The 15,635-nt window shown below is 41.8% G+C and overlaps 1 protein-coding gene across 3 annotated transcripts in view; it reads left to right on the forward strand.

Annotated features, from left to right (window-relative positions):
• Positions 1-15,635, forward strand: part of helz2a (helicase with zinc finger 2a) — a 117,453-nt gene that overhangs the window by 35,434 nt on the left and 66,384 nt on the right. For all 3 annotated transcript variants that reach the window (XM_041205198.1, XM_041205197.1, XM_041205196.1), the window contains 3 exons: positions 133-1,245; positions 4,364-4,547; positions 4,683-4,790. In XM_041205198.1, the coding sequence (XP_041061132.1) occupies positions 245-1,245; positions 4,364-4,547; positions 4,683-4,790 (1,293 nt within the window). In that variant the 5' untranslated portion in view covers positions 133-244. The remainder of the gene's footprint in view (positions 1-132; positions 1,246-4,363; positions 4,548-4,682; positions 4,791-15,635) is intronic.

Genomic DNA, 15,635 nt, shown 5'->3' on the forward strand with positions numbered 1-15,635 from the left:
TTCAACTAAAGTTTGATACCATCAATGTCGTTTGGATTTTGTACCAATATAACTATGCTTTTTGAATTTTTACTCACATTTCTTTACAGAAATATTATAAAAATAAATTTTTGTTTTTTGTTATTATTGCAGGGCTGGTAAATACCTCTTTTATAACTCAGGGACAGAATCTTGACTACTGAACAGGCCATTGGAAACCAGACAGCACAGAATTCCTTTAATAACATAGCCTTCCTGAGGGAGAATGAAAGGAGTGGAAGATCTGTTCAAAGTGCTTGATTTACAGCTGATTTGCTCACAGTGTTTTGAGAAGAAGAATGAGAGCACCATCGTCCTTAAAAATGTGAACCACAAATGCCAGCATCACCATCTTGTTGCTAGGAAGCAACAGAACAGATATGACAGCTGGAAATTCATTCGCAGACGACCAACTTTCATTAATCCTGCACGATATGAAGTATGTTGGTTCTACAGGGAAGGCTCAGGCTGCAGGAAGCAGCAGAATCGCTGCACCTTTGCCTGGAGTGAAGAAGAAGCCTTTGTGTGGAACTATGAAAGAAACAATCACATTGAACGAAACAAACTAAAGAAGTTGGTGGCAGAAAGAGCAAACAATGGGAGACCATGTTCAGGCACAGCCAATGAAAAACAACAAAGTGTTGAGGAAGAAATTGTTAATGAATTTGAAGGACAATTTGTTGAATTATGTGCAATATGCTTCTACAGTGTACCTCAGCAGATAGCCCATCAAAACATTAATGGCTTTTGTACATTCTCAGCACACCATGGATGGAGTCCATTGTTGGTGCATATCCTTGAAAATAACAATGGTATGAAACAATGCAATGAAATTAGACCAGCCACATCCCCAGAGAAGCTGCAATACTGCAAACATGTACTTCAGGGGGCATTATGTCATCATGATTATAATTACTGCAATTTTGCCCATAGCGCAGTTGAACTGATGGTATGGAAATCAGAGCTACAGCGGGGTTTGAAGCGTCCTACCTTGCTTCAAGTATCCCAGCAACAAAACTGGAATGGACAACCAGGAACAGAAAGGCTGGAAGAAAGAAGTGTTCAGTTCTATTGTAGAGTCTGCCTGGTAATCTTTTCTTCTCAGGATAGGTTTGAGAATCATTGTACAACCGTAGAACATACTCAGATGGCCTTGGAAGATACTACAGTTGTGTGGAAGCACCGAAACCCACCTCTTAAAGTCAAAAAATATCAGTTATGTTCAAGGTAAATGAAATTTTGGATGTTTACAAAAATAATCCAGAGAGAATGAATAATAATTTTAGAGGACAATATTCATTCCATCTGGAATGTTGCTAGTAATTCATCCTCTTCAGAAAGAGCTATGTAATATTGCAAAAAGCCCTGGAATTGGAAATGATACAAAAAATGAGCCTGAAAATCCATGGGGCCTCACAACAGCGTCCCAATGAACTTTCAACAATGGATTGGCAGAATCCCTTAGGAAATGAAAGAGACCTGGCACACTAGGTCCTTGCTTTTTATAGGAGAATTGTCTGCCCCAAAATCGGAAAATGTCTTTTGGAGTCAAGGGCAGGGCACTCTGCATTCAGGGTTCCCACCTGCTTAGCTCATTTAGAACCCATGAACCTTTGGAGGCTGGTATATGGAGTGAGTCAAGGCTGACCTTTGCATAGGTGCAAGTTGGTCCCATTGATGAGGTTGAGGCTACGGAAGCAGCTCAAATCTCTGAAGAAAGGGAGCACTTTTTTCATGGTTGGAATGGTGGGTCTAAGTGACCCCTCTCCCATTGGCTGGTGAGTGTCAGATGTTCCTGCCTCATGACCTTATAAAGTCTGGCAAGATCACTTAGATTTGGATGTAACTGCATGTTGTGAAGAAGTTTGGGGCCTTGTGACATTACGTTAGTAACCACAATGTGATCAATGTGAATTGATAGCTCTAATGTCCATTTTAAAACACAGTGCTCATTCCTGGTGTACTAATATTTGCAACAACAATTTACATTTATATGATAGCTTTAAAGTACAGTCCCTTAAAGATTCCTGATTTTTTTAATGTTTTGTTTCTTATAAATCTTTGCTAACTAACAGCTACCTTCAATTCAGAGGCTGAGAAAGCACTGTCCACAAATTTCTTCCTGACCATAACATTGTTCTTTCCTCTCTACTGAGGCGGAATGCTCCATTTCCGTAAAACCATAAGACCATAAAACGTAGGTGCAGAAGTAGGCCATTCGGTCCATCAAGTCTGCTCCACCATTCAATGAGATCATGGCTGATCTAATAATCCTCAACTCCACTTTCCTGCCTTTTCCCCATAATCCTTGATTCCCTTACTGATTAAAAATCCGTCTATCTCAGCCTTGAATGTACCTAACAACCCAGCTTCTACAGCCCACTACGGTAAAGAATCCCACAGATTGACTACCCTCTGAGAGAAAAAATTCTTCCTCATCTCTGTTTTAAATGGGCACCCCTTACTCTGAGATTATGCCCTCTGGTCCTAGACTCTCCCACAAGGGGAAACAATCTCTCAGCATCTACCCTGTCAAACCCTCTAAGAATGTAAGAATGTTATATGATTCAATAAGATTGCCTCTCATTCTTCTAAATTCCAACGAGTACAGGTGCAACCTACTCAATCTCTCCTCATAAGAAAATCCCTCCAAATCCAGGATCAACCTAGTGAACCTGCTCTGGACTGCCTCCAATGCCTGTATATCTTTCTTTAGGTAAGGGGACCAAAGTTGTTCACAGTATTCTAGGTGTGGTCTAACTAGGGCCGTGCATGGTTTTAACAAGACCTCCCTATTTTTATACTCCATTCCCCTTGAAATAAAGGCCAACACTCCATTTGCCTTCCCTATTACCTGCTGAACTTGTATGTTAGCTTTTTGTGATTCATGCACAAGGACTCCCAAATCCCTCTGTGCTGCAGCTTTCTGCAGTCTTTCTCTATTTAAATAATATTCAGCTCCTCTATTCTACCAGCCAAGGTGCATAACCTCACATTTTCCCACGTTGTATTCCATCTGCCAAGTTTTTGCCCACTCACTTAACCTGTCTATATCCCTCTGTGGACTCCTTGGGCAGCATTTTCCTGTTGGTGAGTGGGGACGGGGTTGGCTTGCCAAAGCGTAAAATGACGTGCATTGATGTTGGGCATGCGTCCTGACATCACCGCGCGTCATTTAGATTCTCAGTTCGGCGGGCCTATTAAGGCCTGTTTAAAATTTATTAACTCAATTTAATGAGCTGCCCGTCCAAGCTTAAGGTTGGTGGGCAGGTGAAGAGCCCAGGCGGCCTTCACATTTTTCATGAAACCTCATCTACGGGTGGGATGAAGTTTCATGAACTGTTTTAAAATCTAATAAAAATTTATACATTTATTCTTTGACATCTCCTAGCTCATGTGATAGTGCCACATGAGGGGACATATTTTAAAAGTTTAAAAATCCTTTATTTCAAAGTTTAAGACTGAAACAAATCTCCCTGAGGCACCTCCGTGCCTCAGGGAGATCTTTGCGCTCTCTCACATGCATATATGAAAGAGCGCAGGGAATCACTCAGGGAATTCCCCCTCCCCTCCCCACCCACACAGGAAGTGCACAGCGCTTCCGGGTGCATGTCACGATAGGCGGGCTTTAATTGGCCTGCCCACGTAAAATGGCGGCACGGCCCCAATCGAGGGAACCGATCGGGTTCGTGCCCGCCCCCCCGTCCGCCCCCGCACAACCGCCCCAACAGTGGGATATTTCTGGCCCTTTTGTCACCCTCACCACTTGCTTTCCTACCTATTTTTGTGTCATCTGCAAACTTGGCAATGGTACTTTCACGTCCCTCGTCTAAGTCATTAATCCTTGAGATGCTCTAGTTCCTGAGCACATCAAGCAATGGGATTAAACACAGTTGTTGCTGACAGTAACTTTAACCTTTCTCTCTGCACTTCCAGCATTCCTTGATCAACAGGGTGAACGAGCGAGCTGTTGTTAGGCAGTGAGCAGCATGTTTCTTTATCGGTTATGACTATCAAAAAGAGACTATATTCTCATTTTCCCTTGCTGGGATTGGAAGGAAACTCACTAGTTCTCAGAATCTCAAGCTGACAGCTTCACTCAAAACCACCTGAGCAACGCAATGTGATACCAAGTTATTTTATTTGCAGGCAGTCGAAGCGTCATAGCTAACAAAACATTGCCCATGTCTGAGGAAATCTAAAACCCAGTAATTTGAATATGAAGCCAGTACTGATTTTGCTTGTGTACTCAACTAGCAATGCAAGAACAGTCTCTTCCTCCTTGGAATTTTCTCTGCCTTTGCATGATTTATAGAGTATATATGTTTGCTGCTTTATTTTAAAGGATAGACATCTGTGAATTTGGCGAGAACTGCGTATATGCTCACTCTCATGAAGAACTTGAAGAGTGGTTAATGCGGTCAGAGGTTGCTCAGGAACTGAGGAAATCAGCGAAGAAACAAGGGCTAATATCCTATCGGGACAGATTACTGGAGGAATACAGGAAGTGTGGAAATGAAGTATTGATTGTAAGATGTTTTCTTTCCTCAATGGTCACTTGTGTCTTTTGCCAGTGATATTGCCTCATCGTTATTCATTATTCAAAATATATTTAATATATGCCTATTATTGCAAATGCTTTAATATTATTTATTGATTTGCAGATGTCAGAAGAAATTGATGATATTGCTATTTCATGTGATTGTGCCTTAAGAGTAACCCATTACAGGAGAAGATCTAAACTAAAATGGAACTTCCATATACAATCACAGGTAGACAATCACTTCTTTCTCAAGTATTGTATCACGTAGATATGAGATCAAATATTCCCACACACTGTCACAACTAGACATTGAGAGATGCAACAATTTTATAGGACACATTCATTGCATAGAACTACTGTGACCCAATTTTGTTTTCATCAATTGCAATAAGTAATTAAATGTTCTGGTAAGTGAATGGGACAGCGACCACATATAATGTTCAATAATCATTCTTAATTTGTTTGTAAACATAACTGTGATAATACTTCGTAATTCATTAACAAGCCAACTTAGATCTTTACCTTTATTGTGGGGAACCATTGTTCAAAGCATTTTAAGTTTGGAAAAATGGAATGGCTGTAATTACACCAGTTTGAATTTTTCCATTTCCCACACTATTTCTAGGTTATCTAGGAATAAATTGATACCAGTTTATTACAAACAATACAATCAGCATGCGCATATTTGAAAGTGTGCATTTATGTCTATACATATATAAACTCCCAGTTAAAACTTAGATTAGAAGTGTCTCATCCAGTAGTAGGGCTTTACAATTCACCTTAGTTTAGTGTGACTATGGGCTGAATTTTCTGACTGATGGGCGGGTGGTGGAGCCCACACGTCAGCACTTAAAATGTTGCGCGCTGACATCGCACGAGCATCCCGATCTCAGTGCTTGGCATCGCGATATTTAGGTGGGCGGGTGCGCTCTGCAGTGCGACGCGTGTCCACCATTAATTAAAGGCCTTGTTAAGGCCCTTAACTCGGCAATTGAAGCCGATTTTGAGGAGCCCGTGCAAACTTTGGCTTGGCGCACGGGCCCAACGGGCAGGCGGGTAACTGATTTTTTAACAAACCTCATCCATCGGCAGGTTGAGGTTTCATGTCAGTTTTTAAAAAGTTTATTAAAGTTTTTGTGCACTTTATTAACATGTCCCATCTCGTGTGACATTGTCACATGAGGGGGACATGTTAATGATTTTTTTATTGTTCTATTTTTAAAGTTTGAAAACCTTTCAGTGATCCCCCTGAGGCACCACTTAGCCTCAGGGAGATGTGCACTCTTTCATGCGCATGTGTGAAAGATCGCACTCCCGCATTTGGGGAATCCCCCCCACCCGCACAGGAAACGCATAGCGCTTCCTGGCGGACGTCACGCTGGGCGGGCCTTAATTAGAAAGGAAAGTTTGATAGAGTGAAAATCTATGGGCAGGACTTGCCCCACAGATTTCAGGACCCTGGCACGCGGCTTAACTGGGGATCAGAAGCCTTCACTATACGGGGAATGGTCACTCATCCGCAATATTCCCCGAATTGGACAGTTAGAGGCCAGAGGGCAGGCTCGCTGCCCAATTAATGGCGGGCAGGTTCTCAAAGCTGGAGGGCCAACAGGAGGTATAGATCAGAAGCAGCAGCAGGTAAGTGAGGGAGAGGGAACCCCAAGATGGAGGCACCCTCTATCTAACTCAAATTTAAAGCAATAAAAGCCCTCAGCAGTCGGGCCACCATTGTGAGGTGGTAGGGGAACCTGTCCACATGGGGGCCTGCTGCTGCATCTGAAGCTAGGCATTTAGGAGGGCCTCTAAGTCTGCCAGGAACACTGCCCACCCTCTGTGGCCTCCTGCTGGGAGGCCGCCTCCAGCAGCTGTGTTGTTTCCTCATTCCTCCACGGAGCTGGAAGCTGGCCGGAAAATTCCAGTTGGCCTCCAATAATAGGCCTTCAGTTAGATGAATTAGCTGCTTGCTGCTTGAGGGCAGGTAGCTCTGCTGACCCCCATCCCAACTCCGGGAAAATGGGGGCAGGATAGAGCTAGGGAACCAGCAAGCTTGTCAGCGGTGCGAAATTCTGTGCCTGCCTGCTGCGTGCGCCAGCCCCCATTGGCTCCTAATAATTCAGTCCTGTATTATTAAGTTGCTCTTGTACTGATTGCTATTCTACAAATAGTAGCCCTGAAATTACTCCAGTGTTCCATCAGAAATCCAGCCGTGCTAGATTTCTCCCATTTTTGGGTGTTTCTTCCATGCCTTGTGAAGGCAGGGCCAATGTTTCCCTGTCGCAAACGATGGCAAGGGGGGACTGAGCTAGTAGCAGGAACTTCTATTTCCAATGGCAGGAATTCCCAATGCTAGGAGTTCCTGCTCCTTAACCTCAGTTGGGATTTGGCTCATCCCCACATTTCCAAGCATGTACTTCGTTGACCTACTTGGCTGCCCCAGCCCCCATCATTGTCAATGCACCCTCCATGATCTCTGACACTACCCAACCCCATTGATGCCAACTGCTACCCTTCCAACCATCAGTAACTCCCACTGTAATTGTATCCTGTCCCCCAGCACCGCGATCCCCAGTCTGTCAACTTCATGGTTGCTTAACTTCCCAATTGCATTCCTCACCCCTTTTAATCACTTAACTGAAGGCTACAGCTGGCTTTCAGTGGAATGATCTTCATTTGCTCTTTGCTTGCAAGCTGTCTGGAGAAGCCTATTAAGTGTCTGCAGCTCGCAATATGGTTCAATAATAACATGGCTGGCAGCCTAATATTTGCTGCACCTCATGCACATTCATTTAGATGCAGGGGTCACTCTGTGGGCCTGCTCCTCATATGCTCAAAAATGAGTGCATCTGAATTTGTAACAGGGACAGTGGCATTCCACAGGGACCAGTGTTGGGAAATTGCTTTTCACAATCTTTATAAAAATTGTTTGAGAAACTTTGCAAATTTGAAGATGATGTAAAGATTTCTTTTAGCATTTGGAGAAATAATGGCAGCATTCGGCTCCAAATGTGATGGAGAAATGGGCCTCCGTCTGTCAGATATCCTTTAATGTAGTGCTATGCATGGGGATTGGGCTCACACTAAGCAAACAAAAACCATTAAATATTCCCAACTAAAAGCTGTTGAGCAGGAACAAGATCTAGATGTTCCAGTGCAGAGATTTATCACATGTTACAATCCCAGCTGAGGTTACCCCTGGACAAGCCTGATCCCAGAGTGAAACCCAGCTTGACAGATCCTAACTTCTTTTTGTTTATTTAGATGCATGGAGAGTAGCTACTGAACAAGGCCGCAGGAGTCAGTTGATGAACTTATAGCAAAAGAATAAAATATTGATTCAACAAGAAAAGATGAACTATATTACAATACTTCTTCACCCGCACCTATACCTTTACAGATATATACAGATTTGTAACACAAGTTACAAAAGCTATATTATCCTTAACGTTCACAGAAAATACACAGTCCATGTAAACCAATTGGCACCCTATGGTCAGGCACACCACATTCTGAAACCAAGTGACAGATGCCACCTTAACCAGATGCTATTGATCTCTCCTCAAATCTCCCTAGACACCTGCCACACCATGAGCCAACCAGTTTCACTGAACTTTCACACAAGGGTTTCCATTCGCCACTCTCAAAGAACTCACTTTGGAATCTTCTCCCAAACCCATGCTTTATCGACCGTCAACAGTACACCACTGTTTCACATGCCCATAGCAAAGAGTTACAGACCTTCAGCCATCTCTCTGGAACTTCTGGCCTCTTGCAAGTTGTTCTCACTTTAAATCTGCTTTCTGCAGCTTTTGTCTCTTTAAGTCTGAAGCTTGGAGCCTTTCTCTCTGCCCCTCATTCTTAACTTCATTCACAGACCTTTTCTAGGTTCTTGTCTTTCCTTTGACAAGAAGGTCATCTTGTTCCACTTCCCTGGATTTTTGGGGTTTTTCTTTAGCTTGGGACTAGCTATCTGTCCCTTCCAGTTTGCTTGCCTGGCAGCTATCTTCAAAACCAGCTGAATTCCAACAGCTTCCAAAACAAATTGCTGTTTCTAGCTTTTCTGTGTGTGTGTCTGTGAGAGGCACCTGCCTCTCTGGACCTCTGTTGCTAGGCAACCGCCCAATTATTCTACTCTTGTTTGTTAACTGAAGTCGTAAAACTCCAATTAGAAATGCAAGCGCCTTTTTAAAAGTGAAACTAAAATTCCATTTGACCTTTCTTAAGACACAGATACAGAAATACAAATCAAACTTAAACTTTAAAGCTAAAATTCATTCCTAACACCCACAAATACCAAATAACTTACTTAAACTATCTCTATTTCCTAACAAATGTGCTTGTCAAGTACTCTGAAGAAGAGACATACAGACGCAAAACATTAACTCTGTTTCTCGCGCCACAGATGCTGCTAGACCTGCTGAGTTTTTCCAGCATTTTCTGTTTCTTTTTCAGATTTCTAGCATCTGCAGTATTTTGCTTTTATCAAGTGCTGTTGGTATAGCAAAAGCTAATAGAGTATTAGAATGTATTACTGCCAGGATGATCCAATGTAAAGCAAAAAACACAATACTATCCTTTTAAAAGATCTTTGTTAAGCTTCAGCTACAAAACTGTATCCAGCTTTGGTCCCCTACCTGATGGATGCAGAGGCTCTGGAAAAGACTCAAATGAAAATCATTAGTTGGACACACATCTTGAAGGCTGTTAGCTATCACACTAAGCTTAGAGAGCTGGGTGTTTTTAACTTGAGAAAAATACATTTTGGGGAGATTTGAATGAGATTTTTAAAATAATGAAGGGGTGAGACTATGTCCTTGTCAGTAGATGAACTGAGTTAGCTAGCTGAGGGAGAACCAAGAGATGAATGTCTAAATTATGAACATATAACTAGATTAAAAATTAAGAAGTTTTTCTTTTCACAGAGGGTTATGAACCTTTACAAGTTGTTAGCCCATGGAAAGTAAAAAGAATCTAATGTCTCACTCTGATTCTGAAATAATAACTAAGCCAGACGCATTTTAATGATATTCAAAATGACCTTTCATAATGCATCATGAGATTTATTATATTTCTAACATGATAACAATGGGAAGTACAATAAATTACAATGGGCTCAATTTTCAGGCCCAGCAACATTGAGACAGAAGGCAGATGGAGGCTGAAAGTTATGAGGTCGGCTGGTGTGCTGACTTTCTGATCCTGTTCCAACAGCCGCTCATTTTAGCCGATGCAGGTTCAGGGCCGGGGCCATCATCTCTTATGAGGCGGACAGGCAATTAGGCTCATAAATCAGTGGGGTTTCCAGTCAGCCTCCAGTTTCCTGATGGGATGGGGAGCAGTTTAACTGCCTGGAGGTGGGCATCTGCAGCAGGGTAGGTTGCCAGCATTTTAGACAAGTCTAAAGTCCTCCCTGCCTGGATTGGGATACAACCAAAGACTACACTGAAGAGGAGCTCCACACCCCTTCCCTCCCACAGTTGTGACCTGGCTGCTTTTTGTATTTTTTTAAATATATTTTTAAAAAAGTGTCTGAGAGTGCACTTTCTTATTGAAGCACCCTCACAGTTACTTATGTTTTACTGCAGCTGGGTGTTCCTCTGACGCTGGAGGGCCTCTGACAGGTCCTGAAGCTTTGGGAGCCTGCCCATCATCCTTAATTGAAAGGGGAACCTATCTCCATGCCCTAGTCCAAATTCTATCAAATGGCTATTTCCCAAGGGTGCAGGCTTAGGACCTGGAAACAATCCTGGCTTTTGTTTCCTGCCCCCAAGTCAAAATTCAACCCTATAGTTGGAAGAAGTTTCAGAATTAATCATCTCCCTAAATTATGAACATAAACTGAATTGCTGAAGAAATGCTGTTGCAGCTTTCTGTCTTATACTTATTGGGACAAATGCAAGAATGCCAAATTTCAAAAGGAGCAACCATATATACTGCATGAAAAAAGGGTGTTGATTGGGTGACAGGTCAATTCTGATTGGTTGAGGTGTTGCCATGGAAAATGTACCAGGGAATTATTTTCCCCCAAAGCTTTTGTTCAATTTGAAAAAAGACGCAATACCTGAACATGTTCTTTTTGTCTGCAGAGGGCAGGTCCCTGCTTATGAATATATGTGGCTTCTAGCAAGTGTAAGTGAGCTGCATTACGAGCCTGATTGATAATCTTAAATTGGTTGTTACAGCAATACTGAGGTCTATAGTCTAGATTAGAGTCAACTTGTCAACCAAGTGCTCACCTTTTTCTAATGCAGTTTAAATTGTTGCTCCTTTTGAAATTTGGCATTCTTGCATCTGTCTTGTTGAATGCAAGATGAAAAGCTTCATCAGCATGTCTTTTTTTTTTGCATTGCTCAAATTCTGTACTACGAAGTGACTATTTATAAACTGAATTCTTTAGATGACCTGTAAGAAGTTGAAGCATTAGATTATTTTACTGTAATCAAAATCAAACTTGGATCCCTTCACTGCTAAAATATGATACAACTAATGAAAAATAATATCCAATACATATTGAATTAGAACCAAGATTGTAAGTTCTTCGGAAAAGCTTTTTTTAGTAATGATACCCTTTGGACTGTCACAAACACTGTTAGTACTATTTGCATTGCAAACATAGGTGAGGCCACAGGCTAAAGTCTGAAACATTGTGAAGTTCATTTAATAAAATATCTTGATAATGCAGCACATTAATACAGGTTCATGCAAAACTAAACAGACAAGCAAAATAAAGTAGAGTAAAAGAACAAAAAGAAAAGTGTATTCTTGTGCCCACTCTGGTTAATTCAAGGTAAAGAAGGAGGAGATCATTATCATCAAAAGAGTGGAGTTTTCACTTTGAGTATTTGAATTCCTGCTCAAGCTAATTTGCATATTGTGAATGCAAAGCAATAGGGTAGTGTTTTAGAATGTAATTTGATTAATACAGTTGAAAATGGGTTTATCACAAAAAAGATGCATTTTTAATTACAGTGCTAAGCTACCACCAGTGAGTAACCCAATTTTAAATGACTGAAAATGACTTCATAATTACGGCTTCATTTGCTAGTTATATTGAGGTACAGTAGTCAGTTTCTTCATCATACTTTTAAAAAATTACATTTAAGCTCTTTATGCACACTCCACTAATAGTGTCCTAGTGCCCAAAGCACCAGCTTATTTTTTAGAACCTCTGTAAGACCTGCAAACAAGTGCAATCAGTGGAACTCCCAATGATAATTAATTCATCTGAGGGAGTGTCCAATTTTGTGAAAGGGTGGGACTTCTAGTATTTTTTTAAACCAGCACTACAGATCACAGAAACACGATTCCAACTGAACATAATTTGTGCTTGAAATTCTGTAATCTTTTTCGCTGGTCATGTCAATTTTGGCCAGATTGTGCTGGAAAAAATGGTGCAACCAAGAGGAAACTGCCCAGTATTTCTAGGTGAATAACACTTTACTTCCTACTCCATTTAGGGACAAGTCATTGGGGGGCAATTTCCATTTTAGAACAATTTGTTACTGAGTTTCCAACAGACAGTTTTGTAGGTGCATCCAGTTTTTCTCTCTGGAATTCCTTCCCTAAGTTTCTTTGTCTTTCTACCACTCTTTCCTCCTTTAAAACTGTCACTAAAACCTATCTCTTTGACTACATTGATCATCTACCTGAGTATCTCCTTATGTGGCTCGCTGTCAAATTTTATTTGGTAATGTTCCTGTGAAGCACTTTGGGACATTTTATTATGTTAAAGGTGCTATAGTTAAGGGATATGGTAGCATAGTATTTATGCTGTGAACTAGTAATCCAGCAGCCTGGACTAATGATTTGGAAATATGAGTTTAAACCCCACCTTGGCAGCTTGGGAATTTAAATTAAATAAATCTGGAATAAAAAAACTAATATCAGTAATGGTTGCCATGAAACTAAAGGAGACTCATACAACCTTTTAGGGAATGAAATCTGCCTTCTTTATCCGATGTGGCCTAAACGTGACTCCTGGCTCATAGCAATGTGGTTGACTCAGGTTGGCAGTTGACAAGAAATGGTATTTAATTCAACGGGAGGCAAGATGAAAGTTGATTGAGGGAAAATCATGCTTCCTGACAACAAATGGCAAGAACTTATTCTTACTACATTAGCATGTCATGCATGTTCATTAAAACACAACTTCACCAGATAAAATTGTACCTTTGTCATTTAAAAAAAAAATCATTCATGAGATGTGGGTGTCACTGGCTAGGCCAGCATTTATTTCCCATCCCTAATGCCCTACTTTAAAGGACATTTTAAGAGTCAACCATATTGCTGTGGGTTTGGAATCACATGTAGCCCAGACCAGGTAAAAATAGCTGATTTCCTTCCCTAAAGAACATTAATGAACCAGATGGGTTTTTACAACAATTGACAATGGTTTCTTGGTTATCATCAGACTTTTAATTCCAAACTTTTTTCGAATTCAAATTTTACCATCTGCCATGGTGAGATTCAAACTCAGGTCCCCAGAGCATTACCCTTGGTCACTAAAATACCAGCCCAGTGACAATACCACCATCTCCCCCTATGTCTACTTGAATGAGAAACACATGCCTCTAGATTCGTGACTGGTTAATGGTGGAGTGCAGCAGTGAGGTATTCTTCCTGGTGAATTTGGACTGAGTAGGATCTGCTTTTCTTGTATGGGGAGCTTTGTAAAACTAGGGGAGAGGAAGCATTGATGCATTGAGATTTTGTGGTGGCTGTGAAAAGGGAAAGGGACATGGAAGGCTGACCATGGGAAGTGGCAGCCCTACAAAGGCTCGTGGGGGACAGTGAGAGGAAGCTAGACTACATAGGGAAAGTCAATGTCTACAGACGGGAGGTCAAGCATGATTGTGGGGTTCAGGGGTTATAGAGGGCAGGTCAATGGTGAGGTCCTGCGGGTCAAGGGTAACAGAGGACATGGCAAGTATGTTAGAAGGAGGGTTGAGGATGACAGATGACAGGTCGAGGGTAACAGGGGACAGTTCCAGTGTGCTGGGGTGCTGACTGATGGTGTTGGGTAAAAGATCTAGAATGAATGATAGCTGGTAAAGGGTGATGGGGTGGGCCAAGGGTTACCTAAGGCCAGGCAAGGATGATGGAGTGATGTGCCAGACAGGCATGTGACACTTTCATTGCATCCAGATTCCAGGCTGATTGATGCTGTTGGATGGCAGGGAGTGGATGTCAGTTTGCTGTTGTTTAAACATGGCACCTGGATCTCCGACCAGTTAGGTAATGGCGGGGCCAGCAACTTCCTGCCCATACCTCCTGCAGGACTAACTGGGATCTCACCTATGTGCATATCTAATAGCCTGGCCAGAGTCCGCGGTCTCATCATCAAGCCTCGACATGAGAAGAAGATTCTGCCCTTGGTTTCTCTTTCAGCCTGACTTGCTGAGTATTTCCAGCATTTTCTCTCTTTGTCTCAAATTTCCAGCACCCACTGTATTTTGCTTTTTTTGTTACTATTATTTGGTATTCATTTGTTTATTTAGGCCAGGATTTTACCCTCGGTGATTTTGGGGCGGAATGATATCGGGAGGAATCCCGACGTCATCCCGGTCCCTTTAAATTTTTAGGAAGGCGGGCAGAGAGCGAAATCAGCTGACCACCCGCCGACCTGTCAATGGCCAATTAAAGCCATTGACAGGCTGGTTAAGATAATTAAAGACCTACCCGTCCAACCTTAAGGCTGGCGGGCAGGCCAGGAGCTCCAGCGGGCTCCAGATTATCATGAAACTTCATCCACTGGCGGGATTTCACGTCCGTTTTTAAAAAATGTAATAAATTTGATGTGTTTATTATTAACATGTCCTATCTCGTGTGACATTGTCACATGAGGGGGACATATTAATAATTTTAAAATTTTTCAATTTTTAGAGTTTACTTACCTCTCACGAATCTCCCTGAGACAACACTTTGCCTCAGGGAGCAGTGCACGAAAGAGCGCACTTTGACAGTTGAGGATTCCCTCCCCTTGGAAAAGGAAGTGCATAGCGGGCCCCGTTTCGGTGGTGGGGGTTGGCTGTCCACCCGCTGCCGAGCTGGTGGGGCCCGCACACCATCCAAGGGCAAAATTCTGCCCTTAAAGTTTCAACTTAAAAATTTCATTCATTATACATAAATTAAGATTTTTAAAAATAAACTGGAATTTATCAATCCTCCCACTCATTTTAAAGTGTGAGGATTTTCCTTTTCTGTTCCAATAAGGCATTTACCAAGCAAAGGGACAGCCTACTCCCATGCATCTGCCAGTGTTGCCTATAGTCTCGTTGCCAGGAGATAAATAGGAGTATTTCAATATAAACTTGGCGTTTCAAACCAAGGCATACCAATATAGTTTTTATCGGACACCTTCACAATTAAGTTCTACGTGGTCTATACAGAACTTTAGTCAGAATCTGGAAAACTTGTAAGTTGCCAATAAAGGCTGTGATTACTTTGAAAACATGTCATCTGCTTTGCTTTAAATTTTCTACAATATAAATATTGGGTGTTTCTTTCAAAGGTTTCGCCCCAATTTCCTGCCATCCTATCCTGAAGGTTTTGTCTCATGCTGCTGTATGGTTCCATGGGCATTGATTGTCCTCCAGTATTTTATCCAACTTGCCTTGCTTGAGGTAGCAATCTGATTATCAGTGTTGGCAGGCTGTGTAACTGAGAAAGGAATCACAGCCAAGCCAGACTCTGTTCTTACCTGATGTCTATGTGCAGGCATTTCCTAGCAGACGTTGTTGGATAGCAATCAGAAGCAGCATCATAGCTGAATTCCCCTCTATAGTCCTGAGGCACTGAGATCAGATAGAGTGCTACTCACCATATATTCGATCCGGGGCTTGCCAGACCTATGTCGTGCAGTTCTGAAATGGCCAATACACTTGAATGTGGAATTATAAGGGAACACATACTGGTTATCTTTATACAATATAAATAAGAGGTCTTGAAAATGGCATTACACTCTTGGTCTCATACTACAGATGGAAAATTCAATTTTGGCAATGGCATAAAACGGGGAACAGTGGATTGGCTGCTCATTAGACTTCCCTCTCAGTTTTCCTTTTTATTCAAATTGAAA

The sequence above is a fragment of the Carcharodon carcharias genome, chromosome 14 (genome assembly GCF_017639515.1).
Source record: "Carcharodon carcharias isolate sCarCar2 chromosome 14, sCarCar2.pri, whole genome shotgun sequence".
Taxonomy (NCBI): domain Eukaryota; kingdom Metazoa; phylum Chordata; class Chondrichthyes; order Lamniformes; family Lamnidae; genus Carcharodon; species Carcharodon carcharias.